The following is a 21007-nucleotide window of genomic DNA, read 5'->3' as shown; positions in this document are numbered from 1 at the left end:
GTCTGGGAGTGGAAGGGGTGTAGCTCTGAGAGAGAGAGAGAGAGAGAGAGAGAGAGAGAGAGAGGCACCAAGAAACAAATTGTATAACATCCTTTTCAAGTACCTGAGACAAGGAGAACAAGAAAGGGGAACTCCAACTGTCGATCCATCAGCCTTCACACAAAAATAACAACATGAGAAGAACATAGTCAAATACCAAAAATGAACGTGTGAACATCATAAAATGAAACCATTTAAGAATGTCTAATTGTTTTGTTGGAAATGTTTTCTGATAAATCTAACATAACCCAAAATTATCCTCACACATTTTAAATGCACAAGGAAATAGAGGCCCAAAAGAAGTGACCCATGTCCCAGGTCTTTGTAGGCTGTCTTCACTCACAAACAGTGTTCCAATTATAGCCAAAGCTTTAATGTAATTCACGAATCATATTCCACTTGCAGCCTTTGAAGTGATGGAGCTCTTGTTAGTATCAAAGATCTTGACCACAAAATTTTCTAGCTAAACAAACAAAGATGACTGACAGCTCACAGTGTAGTGGTTCTTAATGCAGCAACCTTGCGACCATTGCATGGGCTTCCATATGATGAACACCGATCCATGGCAACTGATATAACTTTGCTAGAGAACGAGCCTTTCTAACACCCACTGCACAGATTCATAAAGCCCACTCTGAAAGCACCAAAACAGACAACTAGATCAAAATTCTAGCATAACAAGGAAAACTGACCCCTCAAGCACAAGCTCAATCCAGGACCGATCGTGACAGCGATTGCTGATAAGCTTGATTCCTTCACACCAGCTTGGAGGATGGCTTCAGAAACAACCTGTTCATATCCACAGTAAACATGTGCACCTTTTGACACACAACAATGTTCTCAAATAAATGGTGAATCTCTTTAGACAACAACATTATTATCATATTCGTCCAATGGCTACTCCACAATTTGCAGAAAAAGCCACGGCAGACAGGATTTTTTTGAAGTCCATCATTCAATGAGAAGAAGAAAAGCAACGTGGCTATAGTAAAGCAATGATGCAAGAAGTTTAGCAAAAATGAAATGAGAAGCAAGCAATCCGTTAGTACATAGACCTTAGGAATCCCATCAAGCATTTACAAAAAAGTCCCTTGGTGGAGACAAAAATGTGGGTAACCATCCCTTACAACCAAGGACCTGGAATGAAGGGAAAAATAGGTGCTGCCTGACACAGAACCACCTTAATGCTGCGATGTGCAACAAGCTGCCATATATCCAGAAGATGAGCACAAATCCAAATTGAACGACCATTGAGTGCCAGTCCATGGCACAAGCACTTATCTCCTTATTCGGACCTTCTGAATCATCAAGTTTGAGATGCCTATCAAATAAGTGTGATTTTTTCTCCAAGACTTAACAAGAGAAGCTCAAACACCCAAGAGATCCAAAGCTGCAAGAGTCAAATCTACTTGGTTTCACATGCAATCCTCAACAGGTACCACATAATAGTAGTTACACAACTCAGCAAAAGGTGTTAGCCAAGGTGTAAATCTTTAGATGGGATCACTACTGCATAGACAACACGGGTTACTACAATCAAAGTAGTACTTGCATTGTTGACAGTTGTCTCCATCCATCCATCTACTGCCAATTCTGCAAGGTGGAGCCATATGTAGTGTACAACGTATATTCGGTACGTCAAGTAAGTAGTACTGTCTTGATTGGGTTGTAGGGTACGTGAACATACATATATTGTAGAGAATCGTGAACTTTAGAACACTTTAGAATATTTACGACAGAGATTTAGAAATATATAACTCTTTTTGTTCAGCCAAAATCTAGTCTTTGAGTTGGTGGTGCTCTTACATAGCATCGAAGTTCCTCTTCTGAGTCTTGTGGTTTTGATCGCAGCTGAGCCTAGCGTGGGAAATGTAGCAGTGCTTGTTTGGCTACTTTGAAGCAAAAGAAAATTTCTGCAAGTTCTTCATTAAACACACAGATTGGATCCAGCTTTTCCTTGCAGAGAGCAAGCAAAGTGACAAGTTCTGATATCACTATAACCACTTTGGATGAGTGATCAGAAAAGCAATACTGTGTGCTATACAATCTGCAAAATAGTCAGTACTGCCCAACTTGAAATAAACCAAACTGAACAAGTCACTGAAGAGAGACAGAAAAGAAGATGGTGGAGTAGGATGCCCTACAACCTTACTCTTCTTCTTCTTGCTGTCACAAATCAACGCAGATTGAGAGTGTCAACCGATTATGTCTTTTATTTTTGGGGGTACTGAGCTAACGTATATATGTACGTATAGCATGATGTGAAAATGATTGTTGCAACAAAGATGTTTACTCTTTCCAATTGGATGTTTGTTTGAGTCTGTGAGGTAGAATAATTGCAGCATTTTTAGCTCTGTGATGATGACGAATATAGTACATCGAGACATCCAGTTAGAGGTCACTAAGGCCTTGGACGATGCCTAGATACATCTAGTACCGATCAATGATGCATCTGAAGTCCAATGCAAACCAAAGATGTGAATGTGATTGATGTTTGTTGTTTGAAACCCAGTGTGGATGAGGGTATGTGCTAGTGCATGCTTTGTGAGTGTACTACCTTGTGTGGATGGTCCATTCGCATGTCTGCATGGAGTTGGTGTCGATTGAGCATTAGTTTTATGTCTTCTTTCCAGGCGTAATCAATGGCGATTACTCTTTTTTTTCTTTTTCTTTTTTTCTTTTTTGGGGGGGGCCCGGGGGGGGGGGGGGGGGGGGGGGGGGGGAATGTGTGTGTTACAAAATACTGATGTAACACTAACGTACCCAATGTTAGATTTACACCTCTGGTGCTTCACAAGTCTAGGGCACTTCCTTGTACCGCTAGTGTCTCCGGGTTGGCCACCCATAGCATAGGTTGTACCTTGTCCGGCCGCCCGAGTTTGAGGCCGACTGCCCACTTGAGTTGGGCGCACACCTTGAGCACTCATATATATGGGGCCAGGGGGGTACCTACAGTCGTAGATGTACTGACATAGATGTACTGACAGGTCTTTTGCTCTGGTAGTCAGTGGGGGGCTGATCGCCCCCTCTTCACCATATCAGCTCGCTCTCTCTCTCTCTCTCTCTCTCTCTCTCTCTCTCTCTCTCTCTCTCTCTCTCTCTCTCTCAGCGTATCAGACTATGGGACCAGCGCCCACCTGAAGAGGTTCTCCTCCCAAGAAGAAGATCAAATCAGCCAGCGTTTTCTGCAGATCTGCCAAAGTTTTGCGATAGCCAGGCACCCGATGGAATATGGAGTTTTTCGTCGCGGAGGACCCACCTCCACAAGCATTTTTTGCTCCAACAGTTGGCGTTTTTTCTTTTGGCTGCCAGCGCTACCCATTTGGGACTTTACGTCGCCGGAAAACCCTCTGCTCCACCTGCGTTTTTCAGCCAGATTTGCGTTTTTGGGCAAATTTTCAGGGCTGATTCAGCAGCGTTTTCAGCAGAGGGGGGCAGCATCAGCCTTGGCCCACTCGATCTTGCCTCCTACACGGCTCGGCATCCAGTGCCTGGCCGGTGAGAATCCTCTTCGTCTGCTACAGATTTCAGCCATATACACCTGCTGTTTTTTCTCTGTTTTCAACCCTCCGACGCCTGTGCACACAGCTATAAACCCTTTCCAAGCCCCCCTGCACTGCTCCGGACCATGCCGGGAGCGTACAAGCACGCTGAAAATCGCTGGACAGCAGCGTTTTCATCACCTCGCAGTTGCGTTTTTAAGTGGACAGCGGCCACATGGTTTGTGTTTTTCACCGAGGATGAAGTTACTCCTGCCAAGACACCATCCGGTGGTGGTCTGTGCGGTCTCTCAGTGACTACTGCAGTACACGGTATCTTCAACATCATCTTGATCATCTACGGGCGTACGATCCTTGGGAGATCCATTCATTCCAGACATCATTCGGCGGTTGCGCACTCTATAGGGGGTGGTGACTTGTGATTTGCTATATGCACTCATCAGAGGAGTTCACACATGAGATATGGCCATGGTCATGGCATACGGGATTCCAACATTCCCAAAGAGGACACCACCATCTTGGGTGGACAGGCACCTACCACTAGACCTCGACAGATCAGATCACTTGCTTACACAGGAGCATCTACATGGACTCGGGGACAGGAGCTTGGATCTCTTCTAGGACAAGTTCATTGCTTGGATCTACAGTCACGAGTGGGACTTCAATTCTTTAGACTCTCTTGGAGAGTTTACCCGCAAGATGCGGGAGATCATGCATCCCGCGACTACATCCTGACTCACCCGGAGCTTGGCTTGGATGGTAGTGCAGTTGCTCTTCTACACTCCTGATCATTTGGATTGCTACCTTCAAATTGCTTACACTCACCGTCCGTAACCTTACAGCAGACTTATCCCCCGACCTGGGCAATAGGCCACTCCCAACTCATTCACATTGAGATCCACACCAAGTTGCGGTTTGGTGGCGTTGTTAGCGTGTTTTTGGTTTTGGTTGACACCGGAGGATTGGAGGCAGGAGATACAAGTAAGACGGCGCAAACAGATTGGTCTAGCATTTCCTCTTCTCAGAGGTTCTTCACAACACAGACTGCTTAGTCTAGCTTCCCTTCTTCATACAAGATGATTGCGGTGCAGACAACTTGGTTTGACCACACCTCTTCTCAGAGGCCCTTCACAGCGCAGACTGTTGAGTCTGGCTTTCCCCTCCTCTTGGATTACCCTACCTACTGACAGGAGGAGAGCCACACCGAGTTGCGATTTGGTGGTGTTGTTGGCGCGGATTCTATTTTGATTGACACCGGAGGATTGGAAGCAGGAGATACAGGCAAGATGGCGCAGACAGATTGATCTGGCCTTTCCTCTTCTCAGTCTGGCTTCCCTTCTTCATAAAGGATGATTAAGGTGCAGACAGCTTGGTCTGACCACACCTCTTCTTAGAGGCCTTTCACAACGCGACTGTTGAGTCTGGCTTTCCCCTCATCTTGGATTACCCTACCTACTGACAGGACACCATCCGGTGATGGTCCGTGCAGTCTATCGGCGACTATTGCAGCTTACAGTAGCTTCTATAGTGCAAACTGCTTAGTCTGGCTTTCCTTGTTTCAGTGGACGTTTATGGCACAGAATGCTACACCTAGCCTTCCTGGAGTTTTATACAACTTAGCCACGGTTACAAGTTCATGCATTGACAGGCTTTCGGTCATTCTCATGACGGTTCTTGGGCTTCCCCATTTTCTCCAGACGGTTTGACTACAGACACCACAAATCCTATTGGGCAGGACACTTGCAGGTCTATTCGCACTTCTTTTACGACAAGGAGTTGTTTTCACACTCAGTGGGACCTTCACGCAATATCTTCACCCAGTATAGGTGGGGTACAACAGTTTGCTCGTGACGGCACTTTACCATAGAGACTTCTTGGCAATCGTTGATGGAGCAAGAGACGTCGTGCATACACTCACACACCTAGAAACCTTAACACAACACAAGGTATTCCTATAATTTTCTCACCTCACTCACCACCACTCAAAAGCTCAATGAAAATACCACCTACAAGCTCAATTCAAACTCCAAACACCACCTACAAGCCCTTGCCTACCTGCAGACACTACAAGGTAAATCGAGCTAACCAACACTTGAAATCACGCTTGATGGTGACCCAAATATACAAGAAAAACCATCAAAGCTTCACCAAACTTCACTCTGTTGGACTCTTTGAAGTAGCCTCAACCCTAATGGCACCGATACAGGGTCATAGTCTTGCAGAAAGCCGCACCTTCTTCCCTCAATTCCTCGCACACACACATCCATGGAAACCTCTGAAATTCCATAAACTCTCCCAATTGCAAAATTGAAGCGAAAAATCTCTCATTCACTCCTCCACACACTTGAAAACAGGACACGAACGCGACGGGACTGCACTAGACCACCTGTAGGAACCCTGCTTCCTCCCACACACACAGGTGAAAGTGCTGAGTATTGGCTTCCAAAATTCTCCTTCAGCTTGAACACTCACAACACCGTGAGTGATGTGGCAATTTACCCCCTTACCACACCCTTTTTGACCCTTTTTGGCCCAATTTTGGCCAATTTTGACCCAGAACGGGTATTTTTGACGGGAAAAACTCCCAACGGACTCCAAAATTTACCAAATTTTGTACGCTTGATCCTTGATACCCAAAGTCCGTTGCCACATCCCCACATTCCATTTTTTACCACTTCTAGGGCGGTGCACGCATCACCGCAGGTCAGGCACCGTAAATAGACAAGTATTGCATGTGTCAAACTTCTCGGGCAGGTCGAGGGTGCCCACACCTCCACATTGCATTATTTACATTCTAGAAAGCTAAAACACATTCCCTAGAACCAAAAGAAGCCACCTGAAACCATATCCAAGGCCCCGATACCCTATCCAGGCATGTACATGTGCTCGGCTATCGACACGCAAACCTGACCATTCACAATGTGTACACACTGCATCTTTTTTAAAACTTGAAACTACTTTGCAAATCTCCGAAATGCATGTATTTAAATCTCTTTATACATATTCCCATGCATATACACGCTACTTTGTACATGCAAAAGCAGTCTATCATCATTGCCCACCCTTTAGGTAGAACATCTATGCTCAACCAAAAGACTATTTGCATCTGGAACCTATAACCATTTATTCTGTAGAGCAAGCGTTCACCAGACAATTTTTCCAACTCATATGTGCCATTAGAAAATACATGTCTCACTCTGTATGGACCCAACCATTTGTCCCTCAACTTCTTCTGAAAAGTAAAATCCAAGCGAGAGTCATACTTCATCACCAGATCTCCCTCTTTAATCCCTTTCTCTAGCAGCCTATTATTCATTTTCTCCATCCTTGTCTCTGCTTGCTAAAGATAATAATCAATGGCTTTCTCTCTATTCACTTGATACAACTCTAGAGCAAGAATTTTTTCAGCAGCTTTCATTGTGCGCACCTTGCATTCTGCATCATAACTTTAAGGCATCCAGCTGTACGTGATAAGAGCTTCCTTTCCATAAACAAGCTCATATGGCGTAAACTGTGTTGACACTCTTTACGCAGTTCTATAAGCCCACAAACACTTTTCCAAGTCCAAGTCCCACTCTTTAGGATGCTCTCTAGCATACTTTGATAGCATCTTCACAATTTGACCATTGCAGTTTTCAACCAGCCCATTGCATTGTGTTTAATAAGGAGAAGAATGCCTATGCTGAATTTTCAATTTCTCCACGAGAGCACCAACAAGTTTTCCTCTAAATCCTGGTCCGCGATCAAAAATTATAACCATAGGAGCTCCAAACCTGCAACACACCTGTTCATACAAAAAAAAAGCCACTCTTCTTGCTGTTACATCTTTTACAGCTCTTGCTTCCACCCACTTTGTCAAATAGTCCACAGCCACGAGGATATACTTTTTTCTATTGTTGGTCCTTGGCATTGGACCTACAGCATCCACTCCACGTTTTGCAAATGCATCAAAAGACATTATAGCTTTTTAAGGCTCAGCCAAAAGCTTTCGGTTTGCAAACACTTGGCATTCATGGCATGACTTGCACCGAAAATAAGCATCTCTCATCATAGAGGGCCAACAATAACCTGCTCTCAAATACGAAGACAACCTGATCCTTGCCTTGATGGCATGTTTCTTTATGACAGTGCTCCAAAATCAAGCTTATTTCTTCTTTGTACGGCACTTTTCTCAAAATGTTATCCTTGCCATAAAGCATGAGATCCTCACCTACCAATGTGTAGTTTCTTGCTTTTGCAACTATTCTATTACGGTGAATGTTTGACATGCCCTCTGGACATTGCCCTTTACCAAGAAATACTTCTACATCTTGCAATGATTCCCTTCCTGCATATAAAGCTTCCTTGACCTTTAAAGGAGCTACCAAGGCATCTAACTTGTCCCTAGCCAACTCATCAGCTTCTTTATTCTACTCACGAGGAACATACTTAAACTGTATCTTCTCAAACTCATGCAAAAGCTTCTTGATGCCATAGAGCCACTTCTTCAAATTGTCTTTTTTTAACATTCTACAAACCAAGCAACTGATTCATGACTAGCAATGACCCTCTTGCAATGACCCTCTTCAATCCAAACTCTTAATACATTGCTTCAATCCAAGGAAAAGCGTGAGATACTCGGCCTCATTGTTACTTTCAACTTCATCAAGATCATGAGCTATAGAAAAGATTACATCGCCTTTTGGGTTCTTAATGATTACCCCGCCACTTGCCTTTTGAAGAACTTTTTTGTATGCACCATCGAACATCATCGTATACGCATCTATAATATCCACTTCCTCTTCATGATCGTCCTTGTCAATTCTTGGGTAAGACGGCAACTCCCCTCCCTTGTGTACACATAATGATCCACTTTAAACTCAAACTCATACTCTTGAAGCTCCAAAGTCCACTTTAAGATGCGCTTGCTAGACTTCAATGTTGTACTACATCCGGCAAAAGGTTTGATGTGGTGAGCACATAGAACTTTTGGGGCAACAGATATGTCTTGAACCTCCGACAAGCAAGAACCAAGGTGCAAGAACCAAGGTAAATACCCACTGTTCCATTTTTGTGTAGGAGAACTTGCTTACATTCTTCATCTTGCTCTCAAAATAGACTGGCTTGAAGTTCCTTCCCTCCTTTTGTAAGAGCACCGACCCAAAAGCTACTGACCCCACACTAATAGATACATAGAAAATCAATTGCAAATCAAGAGGACTCGGCTGGATAGGAAATAAGGGCAAGGATTGGAGCTCGCTGCTGCTGTTGCGCTACCCACTCGCCATCGCAACCTCCCCTTGCCCCTCCCCCCCCTGCCCTCGCGCGCCACCGCTGGCCATTCCCCCCCTGCCCTCGCCGCCCGCACCTGCTGCGCGTACGCCAGCGCGCTGCCCAGCCTGCCCGTAGCCCTATGCCCGCCCTGCCCACCTGCTCGCCAGCTTTCCCCCACTCCCGCCTGCCGCCCCGTTTTCTGCCTCAGCCCCCCAGCCCCGCCTCCCAATCCTTCCTCACGACGGCCATCCTGCTCGTCAGGCCTCGCCAGTACCAGTGACGGGTTCGGTCCTGCAAAAGCTTCGTTTTTCGACTACGTTTCTCCGCCCCTCCCCTACAGCAGCAGACACAAATGGAGGCTCCAGCTTCGCCACAGAGGGACTCTGATGAAGCCCCCTCGCCCGACCCCGCTGAGCCCACCATTCGACTTGCTCTCTCGCCTACAGAGCAAGCGAGCCTTGCCGCAGAGGTAGAGAGATTGCAGGCGACTTCGGTCATCTGCAAGGTTTTCGGCACTCGACCTAGCAGAGGAGGGCTACGAGACCTTCTCCAGGCCCGCCTTCTCTCAGAGGTGGGCAAGATCTTGGATGTCCAGATTCTCGGACGGGGGTACTACCAGATTGAGTTCGAGACTTCCGAGATGGCTTCCAAGGTCATTGCTATGAGTCCACTGGCCATCCGAGCATCACGTGCCCACTTTCGACAGTGGTGACATGGTTTTGACCCGACTTCGAATGTGCTAGTAGAGGAGGCAGACATCCCCATCTCAGTCTGCTTTCCGGGTTTACGGAGGGAGTACCTTCCACTTCTCTCCAGGATTGGCTCCGCCATCAGGACAGTCCTGGAGACAACTCGTACGGCAGCATCAGTAGCTGCCAAGGCGGCTTGCATCCCTTCAATTCGAGTTTTGGTCAGAGATACCCACACGCTCCCGAAGGTCATCCTTTTGCCTCGGGTGAGTGGGGGTTGGTTTCGACAGAGTGTGGAGTACTCGGGTCTCCCGAACCAGTGCTTCATTTGCAGACAGATGGGCCACCTAGCGAAGGCCTGTCCACGGAGGAGACCACGACCCGCACCCCAGCCTCAGCCCCAACCTACCAAGGCTGGGCCGCAGCCACAGCCAGCGACACAGAGCACAGATTCAGCGCCACCCTCCGAGCCTGGGGCTCCAGCGGAGGAGGGGTGGCAGCAGGCCCGTGGCCGTCGACGCCAGGGGCCACAGCGTCAGCTTGGCACTCAGAGTGGCCCCCAGGTGCCTACTCAGCAGCAGTGGGTTCCCACGGGGAACCGCTTTGGGCCTCTTGAGAAGGAGGAGCCTCCTTCGCCAGCCTCCACCTCCGCTTCACCCTCGCCAGCCGCTCCGCCTTCCGATCTCCCCTCCTCCTCCTCATGCCCTCCCCTGCCCTCTGCTACCGCTCACCCCCCACCTCGCCGCCCCCATGTCTCTGCCGCCCCACCCCGCTTCTCCTCTCCCCCGCCCCCCCCCAGCCCCTTCTCCCCCTCCTCCTGCTTCAGTACCTCAGTCGGCTCAGGAGACTGGACCCTCGCCGGCGGCTAGGAGATCTCTTGGCAGCGCCTTTGCCACGAGTCGCCTAGCGAGAGAGGGTCAGCCCTTCATGCGGCCCCCTCTGCAGATTCAGACATATTCTCTTGCAGCTATCCCGCGTGGTTTGAGGAGCATTGACCTCCGACGCCGCTGGGATTTCTTCGATTACGGGTTTACTCGTTTTCTTGGCGACTCCGAAGCAGACCACGAGGCAGCCTGCTTCAGAGTCCACGCTTTGTTCCTCGCCGCTAGGGGGACAGAGGCCTTGGACTCAGCAGTTGGTTTCTCCTTCCCCCTCTGTGGCTGGACTGAGACAGAGTGGTCCCTCGACTCAGTGGTGGGATGGTTGCATACACAGGTTCTCGAGTTCTCTCATCACATGGGAGAACTTGGCGTTACAGATTTGCTGCAGACGTTGTGGCCACTGGCCAAGTTTGCGGTGACTCCCCCAGACTCAGCAGGATGTAGACACATTGTGGTGTACTTTTTTGCTGATACGCAGTGTTTGCCTTGCTATGTATTCATTCATGAGGACTCCTGGACAGAGGAGGTTGCTTTACGCACGGCTCGCTCTGCTTGGGCTTGGACCAGGCACTCACTGCAGTCTCGCCTATCTAGAGGACGCTCGGATGCGGATTACTCCCCATCCAAGCCTGCTTCGAAGATAGCTCGTCTTGCTGCTGCGGCAGCATCTGGTCTCTCTCGCTCCCCATGAGGATCGTCTCGTGGAACGTGCAGGGACTAGGTGGGCCCCAGTTTCAGCGACAGCGGGGCCGATTGCGTCAGGAGCTTCAGCGTTGCCTTGTGGGAGGAGAGATTGATCTCCTTATGCTTCAGGAGCACCATTTGTCTGAGAGCCACATTCGGCGATGTGGTCAGATTTTGCGTGGACGCTATGATACCTTTTGGTCAGCTGCTTTTGGACCTGGAGGCATCCAGGGTGGGGTATGTATGACTATTGCGGACTCACTTCAGTTGGCCATTGTGGACAGAGGGATTATTGTACCAGGCAGGGCTCAGTGGATTACTATGCAGGTTCAGGGTAGCCTTGTGGGTTTCCTGAATATCTATGCGCCCAATGTGGCGAGTGCTCGTGCAGAGTTTTGGTCACAGATTGTTGAGTCTTTGCCACAGGTTGACCAGTGGTGTGCTACTGTGCATGGAGTCGAGTTAGCAGCTTGGGAGAGGTTTTGTATGACGCTGAGGGTCTCGGATACATGGCAGCATTCTGGCTTTGTGAGGCCTCCAGAGAGTCTTGCCTTCTCTAGATCGGACCGCAGAGTGGGAGGAGTGAATCTATCGCGCATAGATCGCTTCTACACTAGTGACCACTTCAGTGACTTGGGGGGATTAGTGGGCATCCTGGCAGGGACATCCTTCTGGGACCATGCACCAGTGATTCTCACAGTGGCAGATAGGCAGAGGAGTGGGAGCACGATGCTTCGCATCCCAGAGCGGGTCTTGTTGGACTCAGCACTCAGAGAGAGGGTCGAGGCTCTATGGACAGAGGGCATGCACAGCCAGGCTCCACCTGCAGACAGAGTGGCCTCAGGCCTAGCTCAGCTTAGCCACTTCTTTCTCCAGGAGTCTCTGGCTCGACGGGCTGCAGCGAGAGAGGAGGTGCAACGTCTCAGACGAGGCATTGCTTCACTACAGAGGATGCAGGAGCAGCATCCAGACAGTCCATGGTTGGAAGAGCAGTTACAGCAGGCTCGACAGGAGCTTGCTTGCACAGAGGAGAGGCGCCATGAGTTTGCCTTTCATCAACAGGCATCTCAGTGGACTCAGGTGGGTGACAGGGTGACAGGTGGTTTTTTTGAGACAGTGGGACCTCGGCACTCGCATGCCAAGGTCAATCAGTTGAGGAGACCCGATGGGTCAGTTGTTTGTGAGCCTGAGGATATGCGTGCAGTCGCTACTGACTTTTACCGTGAGCTATTGTCGGCTGAGCCCAAGTCAGAGAGACAGGATGTATGCAGGGAGCAAGTTTGGGCACAGATGCCCTGTCTTGTCACTCAGGAGATGCGGCAGAGGCTTGAGTTACCTCTTCAGCTTGAGGAGCTGCAGGCTCTTAGGGCCCTCCCTCGTGGTAGCTGTCCAGGTGAGGATGGGCTGACTCCCAGCTTCTTCTTGGAGTACTGGGACCTGCTTGGCCCAGATCTTTGTAGTGCCTTTCAGTACATTCTGCACACAGGAGTGATGCCGGATAGCATGAGTGAGGGCCTGATTTACCTCATTCCTAAGGAGGGTGGCTCCTTGGATGAGATTCAACAGTGGCGCCCCATCACCATTCTCAACTCAGCCTACAAAATTCCTGCCAAGGCTCTGAGTTTGAGGATTCAGCCACTTTTGGAGAGCCTTATACATGGGACTCAGACAGGTTTTGTCAAGGAATGCAGTATCCTTGACAACATCTTCACTTTTTGGGAGGCTTCTGCCCTTGCACGGCTCCGTGCGAAGGACCTTGTGATTCTTCTTCTCGATTTTGAGAAGGCATACGACAGAGTCGAGTGGGACTTTCTAGAGGGCACGCTACGCAGGATGGGCTTCTCAGAGGCTTGGATCAGAGGGGTGTCAGCTTTGTACAGACAGGCTCACAGTCGGGTGCTTTTGGTAGGAGGTAGAGGTGAGCGCTTCATGCTCACACGATCGGTCAGACAGGGTTGTCCTCTTGCCCCCTTTCTCTTTCTGTTCTATGCGGAGGCGATGAGCAGATTTTTGGTGTCACAGCAGGTTGGTTTGAGGGGCTTAGCACTCCCTCTACGGGGAGATGAGCTTCTGGACGCTGAGTTTGCCGACGACTCAGCCTTGTACTTAGAGGGCCAGGAGGCCAATTTACACAGATGTGGGCAAGCTTTGGAGACCTTCTGCTGTGCATCGGGCGCACTGATCAACTGGAGAAAGACAGTGGCTTTCTCGGTTGGTAGTGCCCCTGTGCCAGATTGGATGCCAGGAGAGGGTTTCAGGTGGATTCCTCCAGGGACTGCAGTTCGGTACTTGGGTTGTCAGGTTGGTTTGGATTTGTCCCCCGAGCAGCAGATTGCTCCTCTTCTCCTGTCCATCAGGAGAAAGCTGTTACATTGGAGCTCAGCCCGACTTTCGCTGGCTGGTAGAGTAGTAGTTGCCAACCAAGTGTTGTTGGCGACTATGTGGTACATCACTTCTTGCTGGATCTTCTCGAGTTCTTGCATCAGCCAGGTACAGAGGCTGATCAGGAACTTCCTTTGGTCAAGTCGCGACACTCAGATTGCCCGAGCCAAGGTGGCTTGGTCAGTCATCACACTTCCTTGTTCTCAGGGAGGGCTTGGGATCATTGATCCAGCACAGCAGAGCAGAGCCCTTCTTGGGAAGTTCGTTGTCAGAGGACTTCTTCTAGGCGAGGAGCCCTGGAAGGAGTTGTTGTTGCAGAGGCTTCGTGGCAGGGTGCCTCAGTCAGGAGGCCCTTGGCAACCTTCGACCAGATGGATCTTTATAGAGTTGCGTCGAGTTGGTTTGAGCAGGAGACTGGAGGACCGATTCGCTGTGAGTCTGCTTCGTTCTTGGGAGCTATTACGGCGTGGCCTAGAGCAGAGACAGCCGACGTGCACGGAGGAGCGCCTACGGCAGCCCCTCGTCTGGAACCCCATGGTTAGCACTCAGCGAGGCCACTTGGTTGGGAGTAGGCCTCATGTTTCTTGGGGTCCCATGGCAGTAGGTCCAGCGCGCTCTCTAGGTGACTGGCTAGAGTTCACAAGTTTGTCAGAGGAGGTGCAGGTTGTCCAGCTACAGGGCATGAGAGGGGTTCAGAGCATGTGTCAGGACATCTCAGAGTCAGTTCCAGCTGACTGGCTCACGCCTCTCGAGCCAGTGGCACCCCGGTGGATGGGAGCCTTCACACGACTGGAGGTTCTCATTTCAGTCAGGGCGTGCTCAGAGACTGTCCCAGCCCTGTTCTTCGAGCTTCAGGGTGGGGGACGACTACAGAGAGTTGCAATAGAGGCCCCGCAGGTAGCAGAGTGTTGTTTCCAGAGGATCCGAGTTGTGGGCATCTGTGGGAGGACTTGCGTCATAGACCCTGACCCAGCAGCTCTCGAGACAGGACACTGGAGGCTATGGGCTTGGGAGTGCTGTCCACTGGCACGAGTACAATGGGATCCTGGTGAGTGGCTTTGGAGGGACCCATTCTCTTCTGCAAGCCGCCCAGGAGTCCCTTTCTTTCAGTACACTGTTCGGCTTGGACGTCATATACTTGCAGCACAGAGTGAGGCCCGCCCCGCTGCAGCACGTCATTGGCAGGAGGAGGGTCTCACAGTTGAGTTCTTGGCAGCTTTTTGGCAGAGGCTGTGGGACTCCAGACAGCCGAGGCGCGTCACCTTGTTCCAGTGGTTGGTTGCACACAAAGCCACAGCAGTAGGGAGCTGGCTTGTACATAGTGGTCTCTCGGCCGCATGTACAGCCTGTGACCAGTTGGTGGAGAGTCAGTGTCACTGTCTTTGGGACTGTCCCTCGGCCCAGCAGGTGTGGCTACGAGTTCTTCGGCTGATGCCTACCCTCTCCACAGCTCGGCAGTACACTTGGGGGGCAGCGGCTTGGTCCACCCTCACGGGCCCGGCACTTCAGTTTGAGCTATCTTCCACCAACAGGATGATAGTGATACAGGGGGGTCGACCTACACTCCAGCCTGCTACAGACCTTACTCCACAGGAGTGGAGCAGTGAGAGAGCGGAGTGTTGGGAGCTCATCAGCGGCCTAGCTCTCTGGTTCATCTGGCGGGCCCGTTGTTTCCGCATCTTTGAGGCTCGCCTTGTACCACCAGCAGAGACTATTCGTGACTTTTGGCTAGAGCTGATCCATACTCTCAGAGGACAGCTTGAGGGACTACAGGGCAGCTCCGACCGCATGCGGGAGCGCCGCGAGGCTTTCCTTCGACTCTGGCGCCCTGGGTCGTTCTACTCCATGGTCCAGGGGGTGCTCAGATGGCACTATTGTCCACCTGTGTGGCTTTTCCCTCCTCCCATCTCTTGATTTAGCCCCATTATACATATGCTGTTTTTTCATTGGGAGAGTCTCCCCACCATGCTTGTTGTAGCCCTCTCTTGCAGAGGTGGATGTTGGTAGAGCACACAATACTTCCTTGATACCATCAAAAGCCTGTTGCATGTCTTCATTCCACTCAAAACCTTGAACTCTTTGACTAAATTTTTTGGAGAGGATACACATACTGACATAGCATCCAAAAAAAACGTGACAGTTACCTGAGCTTATGCACAAATGATGCCAAATCCTTTGTGTTGTTGGGCGGATCCATAAGTAATAAGGCCTTAACTTTCTCTAGGTCAGCTTCGATTCCATTTTGGGAAACCACATGTCCTAGCAAATGGACTCTGGCATGAGCAAACTTACACTTCTTTGGGTTGAGTTGCCCACCCTCTTGTTGAAGCCTTTCAAAACTCAACCTCAGCTTCTCCAAATGTGTGACCCTGGAGCTATAACATCCAAGGTCATCCATGAAAACTCGAATGAACTTACCCAAGTAGGGACCAAACACTCTATTCATCCACCCTTAGAAGGTAGCATATGCATTAACCACCCCAAAAGGCATTCTTTTTGTAGGCAAAACAACCCCAAGGAGTAATGAAGGTCGTCTTCAATCGCTATCAAGATCTGAAAGTAGCCGGAAAATCCATCCATGCTTGAGTAGCGTTCATGACTTGCAACCTGATTAAGGATTTCATCCAAGAAGGGTAGTAGATAATGATTCCTTTTTGTGGCAGCATTCAAAGGTTTGAAATCAACACATATCCTAAATCTTCCGTTCTTTTTGGGCACAATAACTACTGAAGAGACCGATTCAAATTCCTCCACTCGAAAGATGAAATCTGCTTCCAAAAGCTTTGTCACCTCTTCACGAAGTGCTCTCTCATGAATGACCCCCAACCTCCTAAGCTTTTGAACCTTTGACTTGGAACCTTCTTTTAGATTGATTCTATGCTCGACCCCTTTAGCTCCTTGCAACTCTGTATATTCAATGGCAAATAGTAAACATGTCTTCATACTCCTTTTCTTTCTCTATCAAGTCCTCTCCTAGAATGCTCCTTGCGTTCACTTTGGAAGGCTCTACAACTGCGTTTGGATTCTCCTTGACCTCCACATCATGCATCGATGATTCCTTTTCGACACTTATCCCAAATAGATCAAGACATAATTGCATCAAGCCTTCCTCTACACTTTCTTCTGATGACGTAGATGAAGCATCACTATCATATGACGTAATTTTTGTTGAATCCGTATCTTGCATCTCCAATAGGGGCTATGTATGGCTCTCCTGTGTGTTGGGTTAAAGGCTTAAATAACCCCTTTTTGTACATTTTTATACTTTGTCTAGGTTCAATTGAACCTGGACACTTTTTTTTTAATTCACTTATAATAAAAGTGAGAAAATCCAAAACTCAATTATTGAGTTTTTTCCAAAAACGTGAGCTCGCTCTCTCTCTCTCTCTCTCTCTCTCTCTCTCTCTCTCTCTCTCTCTGCTTCGATCCCTAGTGCTTCCTCTTTGCTGCACTGCGCCTCCTGCTTCTTGCCCCAATCCTGCAATACATCGCGACGCGCACCTACCTGTACCCTCTGCTTTGCGCTTTCAACTGGTATCAGAGCCCTAGGGTTTCAAAACAACCCTGCGCAATCTGTTGGACGAGTTAAATTTTCTCTCCCGTGTTCAATTTTGCTTCCATCACAAAGCCCCTTGCTTCCGGGGTCGTAAAGGTCACCAAAACTACCAAAACAATCTTTTTGTATGTCAAAACAGAGAATTTACAGGTTATAACAGGTCAAAATAGCAATACGCAGATGTACCAAAGTTGTGGGATCACATGTAGAGTAAAAAGCTGAATACAGGTGCTTGAAATTGCACATTTCAGCTGAAATTTCAGATTTGGACAGTTTCATGTAAAGAAATTGTGGTCTATCGTATGCAAAGTCTTGTGGTTGCTCTTATTTGCTGAAATTTTCAGCCTATTGCATCTCTTTTGTATACACACTTGTGGTTGAATGAAGATGGCTTCTTCCTCTTCCGCATCTGACACTAAAAGTTTGATGGAAATCAAACGATTCGATGGTCAAGGCTTCGATCTTTGGCGAGAACGTATGCAAGGTATCCTTTTCTTAAAGGATTGTGAAGATGCATTGGAAGAGAATAAGCCGCAAGGTTTGTTTGACAAATAAGAAGGCCAATTTGAATAAGAAGGCTATGGCCTACATCAAAATGGCTATCAATGATGAAATTTTGACGGACATCAAGCGTTTGGACTCTGCTTATGGAATATGGCAAAAGCTAAAGTCCAATTATGAAAACACTACGCCTGTGAACCAGGCACATTTGATGCGAAAGTTGGTGAATATGCAGCTTGATGACTCGAAGTCAGCTTCTAAGCATTTGAGTGCTTTTACAGATGTGTTGAGTCAGTTGTAGGATAATTTTGCTTGCAATATGAGCATTGCATACAGCTAGTGGAAATTGGTTAACTTAAAGGCGTCATTTATGCCTTTAAGTGGGAGATTGTTGGGTTAAAGGCCTAAATAACCCCTTTTTGTACATTTTTATACTTTGTCCACGTTCACATTGAACCTGCACAAATTTTTTTTAAGTCATTTATAATAAAAGTGGAAAAACCCAAAACTCAATTATTGAGTTTTCCCCAAAAACGTGAGCTCTCTCTCTCTCTCTCTCTCTCTCTCTCTCTCTCCTTCAATCCCTAGCGCTTCCTCTCTGCTACACTGCGCCTCTTGCTTCTCTCTCTCTCTACTTCGATCCCTAGCGCTTCCTCTCTGCTGCACTGCGCCTCTTGCTTCTTGCCCCAAACCTGCACTACATCGCGACGCGCACCTACCACTACCCTCTGCTTCGCGCTTTCAACTCTTCATGTTGTAGACAATGGTCCTTCTTTTCTCTTGGTCGGGGATGGTGATCAAGCCCGTGCCCCAATCCTGCTTAGCACTTAGGGTTATAAGCCATGGCCTCACTAAAATGATCGGATAAGCATTCTCACCTGCTTGCATCACGTAGCAATCAACCAAGCACTCAATTCCCAAGACTTTTATCTTAACATCTTCAGCTATCCCAAGACACCTTGCCTTTTTGTGGTTGGCCATCCTCATACAGATCGAAGCATTCACTGACATCTTGACACCTGCTTCCTTCATGATAGCCTCGGTCATGACACACACCTAGGCACCACCATCCACATATGCTTGCACTTCCGTCTTCTTTCCCAACATAGCTTCAACTATTGGCACCATATCCATCGGGTGACCAACCCTCAAGGATGACACCATGCTTTGATGGTTCCCTTTTTGGAAGGAAGCCGCGTACTCACACATTTGGTCCACTGTCTCCTCAATTTAGCATTTAAAGCCACCAACTGACCAAAAGATATCTTGGCCTTTTGATTTCGTATGTCGTCAACAACAATATCATAGTATTTGACACCTTGGCCAAGAAGGTAATCCTTTGGACCTATTTTTCTTCGTGCCGCCTCTTGCTACTCTCTGGTCTATCTTCTACTTTAGCCTTCTCTTTCCTTGCTCTTGTTTCCCTCTCTTCTTCTGTCTCTTTCTCCCTATCATGCCTAGCTCTCTTATTGGCCAAAGCATCCACATCTTGATACTCAAGGGTAATGATGCTGATAGCCCTACCTTCTCCATTTGCAGGCAACGGTTGTGGTTGTTGTTGGGGAGGTGGTGCTTTTGGTGCCCGCTCTTGATGATTTTCTTCTATCTCCCTCGACCACGCCCATATAAGGGATACATCCCTCCTCTCTCTCTTGGTAGTTCACAACAATTAGCGACGTAGTGACCCTCTTCATCATAAATGTACCATCTGATTTGTAGCCTACGTCCCCTACCTCTCCCAACTAGCCTCTCTTCTCTTTGGTTTCTATTCATTATGTTAATCCTTAATTCTTGCAACTGACCAGCAAGATCATACAAAACCCGGGCCGTAATGGGATGTTAGGAGCAACGGAAGTGAAAGTTGAACTTTACTCAAGATGAGTGCTCCGAATTGTGCTCAAGGGTTCCTTTTAATTATAGAAGGGAGAGCCTTCCGTTCTTTGATGAGAGAGTGCAATGGACACAAACAAAGTAAATGGACACTGTGCTTGAAAGTGCATGAGATTGAGAGATAGAGAAGAGAATACGACACCAGAGACGTTGTAAAACCCTCCTCCGAAGGCCCCACTCTCTATGGCGAGAGCAATCTACTTATGATTGCACAAATCTCTACAATGCTTGGACTTGCCAACGATGTCATCGACGATAAGGACAACGACGAGACAGGCTGAAATCTGAAATCTGCAAATCTTCTATCTGCTGAATTCTGACTCTATGTCGGTGACGATGTCGATGACGACGCGCTGAAAACGCAGATGCTGAAATCTATGTTTTCCGGGCTGAAACTGCAAACTACGTTGGATCTGACCGTGCAGCGAGGAACTGCTGCAGGAAGGTGAGATCTCCGAGGTTCGGGACTTCTACTGCGGAGTCTGACTGAAAACGCTGGTGCTTGTGGAAATTCCGTCGCGAAGATCTGCAAAAACGTTGAAGGGCCTTGCAGATGCAAAACGCTAGGGCTCAAAATTCTCCTACTGCTGTCAGATGTCCTGCAAATGCAAAACGCTAGGCTTCTTGTTCTGTCTTGCTGCTATGAATCTGCTAACGCTGAGGCTTCTGCTTGGTCTGCTATCGCCAAGAATCTGCAAGAGCAAAAATGCTGGCTGATCTGGTCCAAAAACGCTAGCCTTCTACTGTGATGCAAAAACGCTAGGCCTCTTGGGGGTTCTGCTCTGAGAAGTTTCTTGTTGAGCGAGTGCTCCTGCTACCTCTTCTGCCAGAAAGTGCTAGCGCTAGGTTTCTATTTATACAAACTTAGCAAAATTACCCTACCTACTTTCCAACAAAAGTCACTTAAAAATAATAAGTGAAAAATGTCAAAAATAGGGAAAATAGATTTAATGCACTGGAAAATGCTCCTAATGGATTCTGTTGGATTCTGATGGTAATGCTGATGATCATGCTGTGTGCAACCAAAGGATATGCATCTACTCTAAGTGACTGGTCATGTACGGTCTGCGAACAGACTCACAAAAGTGCCAAATCACTTCCTATTCTAGACTGACTTAATTGAACTGAACCCTGGTCATGCTGTAGTTTGTCCACGGACACATAGGGTTGGATGTGTCACGTGACATCCCTTCGTTTTCAAAGTGAGGTACCGGTACTGAACTGTATGGCGTCGAGGGAGATCGCCAATAGCATCCGGAATTCTGGAAGGAACTCTACGCCGGCCCACTTTGATGTGTGGGTCGTGCAGTACTTGAACTTCATAAAGGTCTGCAACGCTTGCTTCTTTGGGCCGCGTCGAAAGCGACACAAATTTGTTGTGGCTCCTTCAATGCTTCAACTTCGTCTAGAGTCATGCTTCTTCCTTCTTCAAGAATCTCCACGGCTGAAAATTCCTGAAATCACTTCCAACACAAAATCATGAACATACCTATTCCATGTAAAGTGAGTGGAAAAAATCTTGTCTTCCTCAAAGACTGTGCATGCAATGAAGATGAACAAAGAGACGGAGTGCTAGCTCGTTCACTAGACACACGCAAACAATGAGATCAAATCTTGTCGTGCTGATCTAAA

At 48.1% G+C, this 21007-nt stretch overlaps 1 protein-coding gene across 1 annotated transcript in view; it reads right to left on the bottom strand.

Annotated features, from left to right (window-relative positions):
- Positions 1-21007, bottom strand: part of GCP1 (glycoprotease 1) — a 122509-nt gene that overhangs the window by 38784 nt on the left and 62718 nt on the right. The window contains exons 4-6 of the mRNA XM_086524874.1: positions 732-828; positions 559-649; positions 104-153 (exon numbers count right to left, since the gene is read on the bottom strand). Of these exons, the coding sequence (XP_086381000.1) occupies positions 104-153; positions 559-649; positions 732-828 (238 nt within the window). The remainder of the gene's footprint in view (positions 1-103; positions 154-558; positions 650-731; positions 829-21007) is intronic.

Source organism: Adiantum capillus-veneris, chromosome 12, assembly GCF_014529385.1.
Source record: "Adiantum capillus-veneris isolate H3 chromosome 12, ASM1452938v2, whole genome shotgun sequence".
NCBI classification, from domain to species: domain Eukaryota; kingdom Viridiplantae; phylum Streptophyta; class Polypodiopsida; order Polypodiales; family Pteridaceae; genus Adiantum; species Adiantum capillus-veneris.
This window is presented reverse-complemented; position numbering and strand designations above follow the sequence as displayed.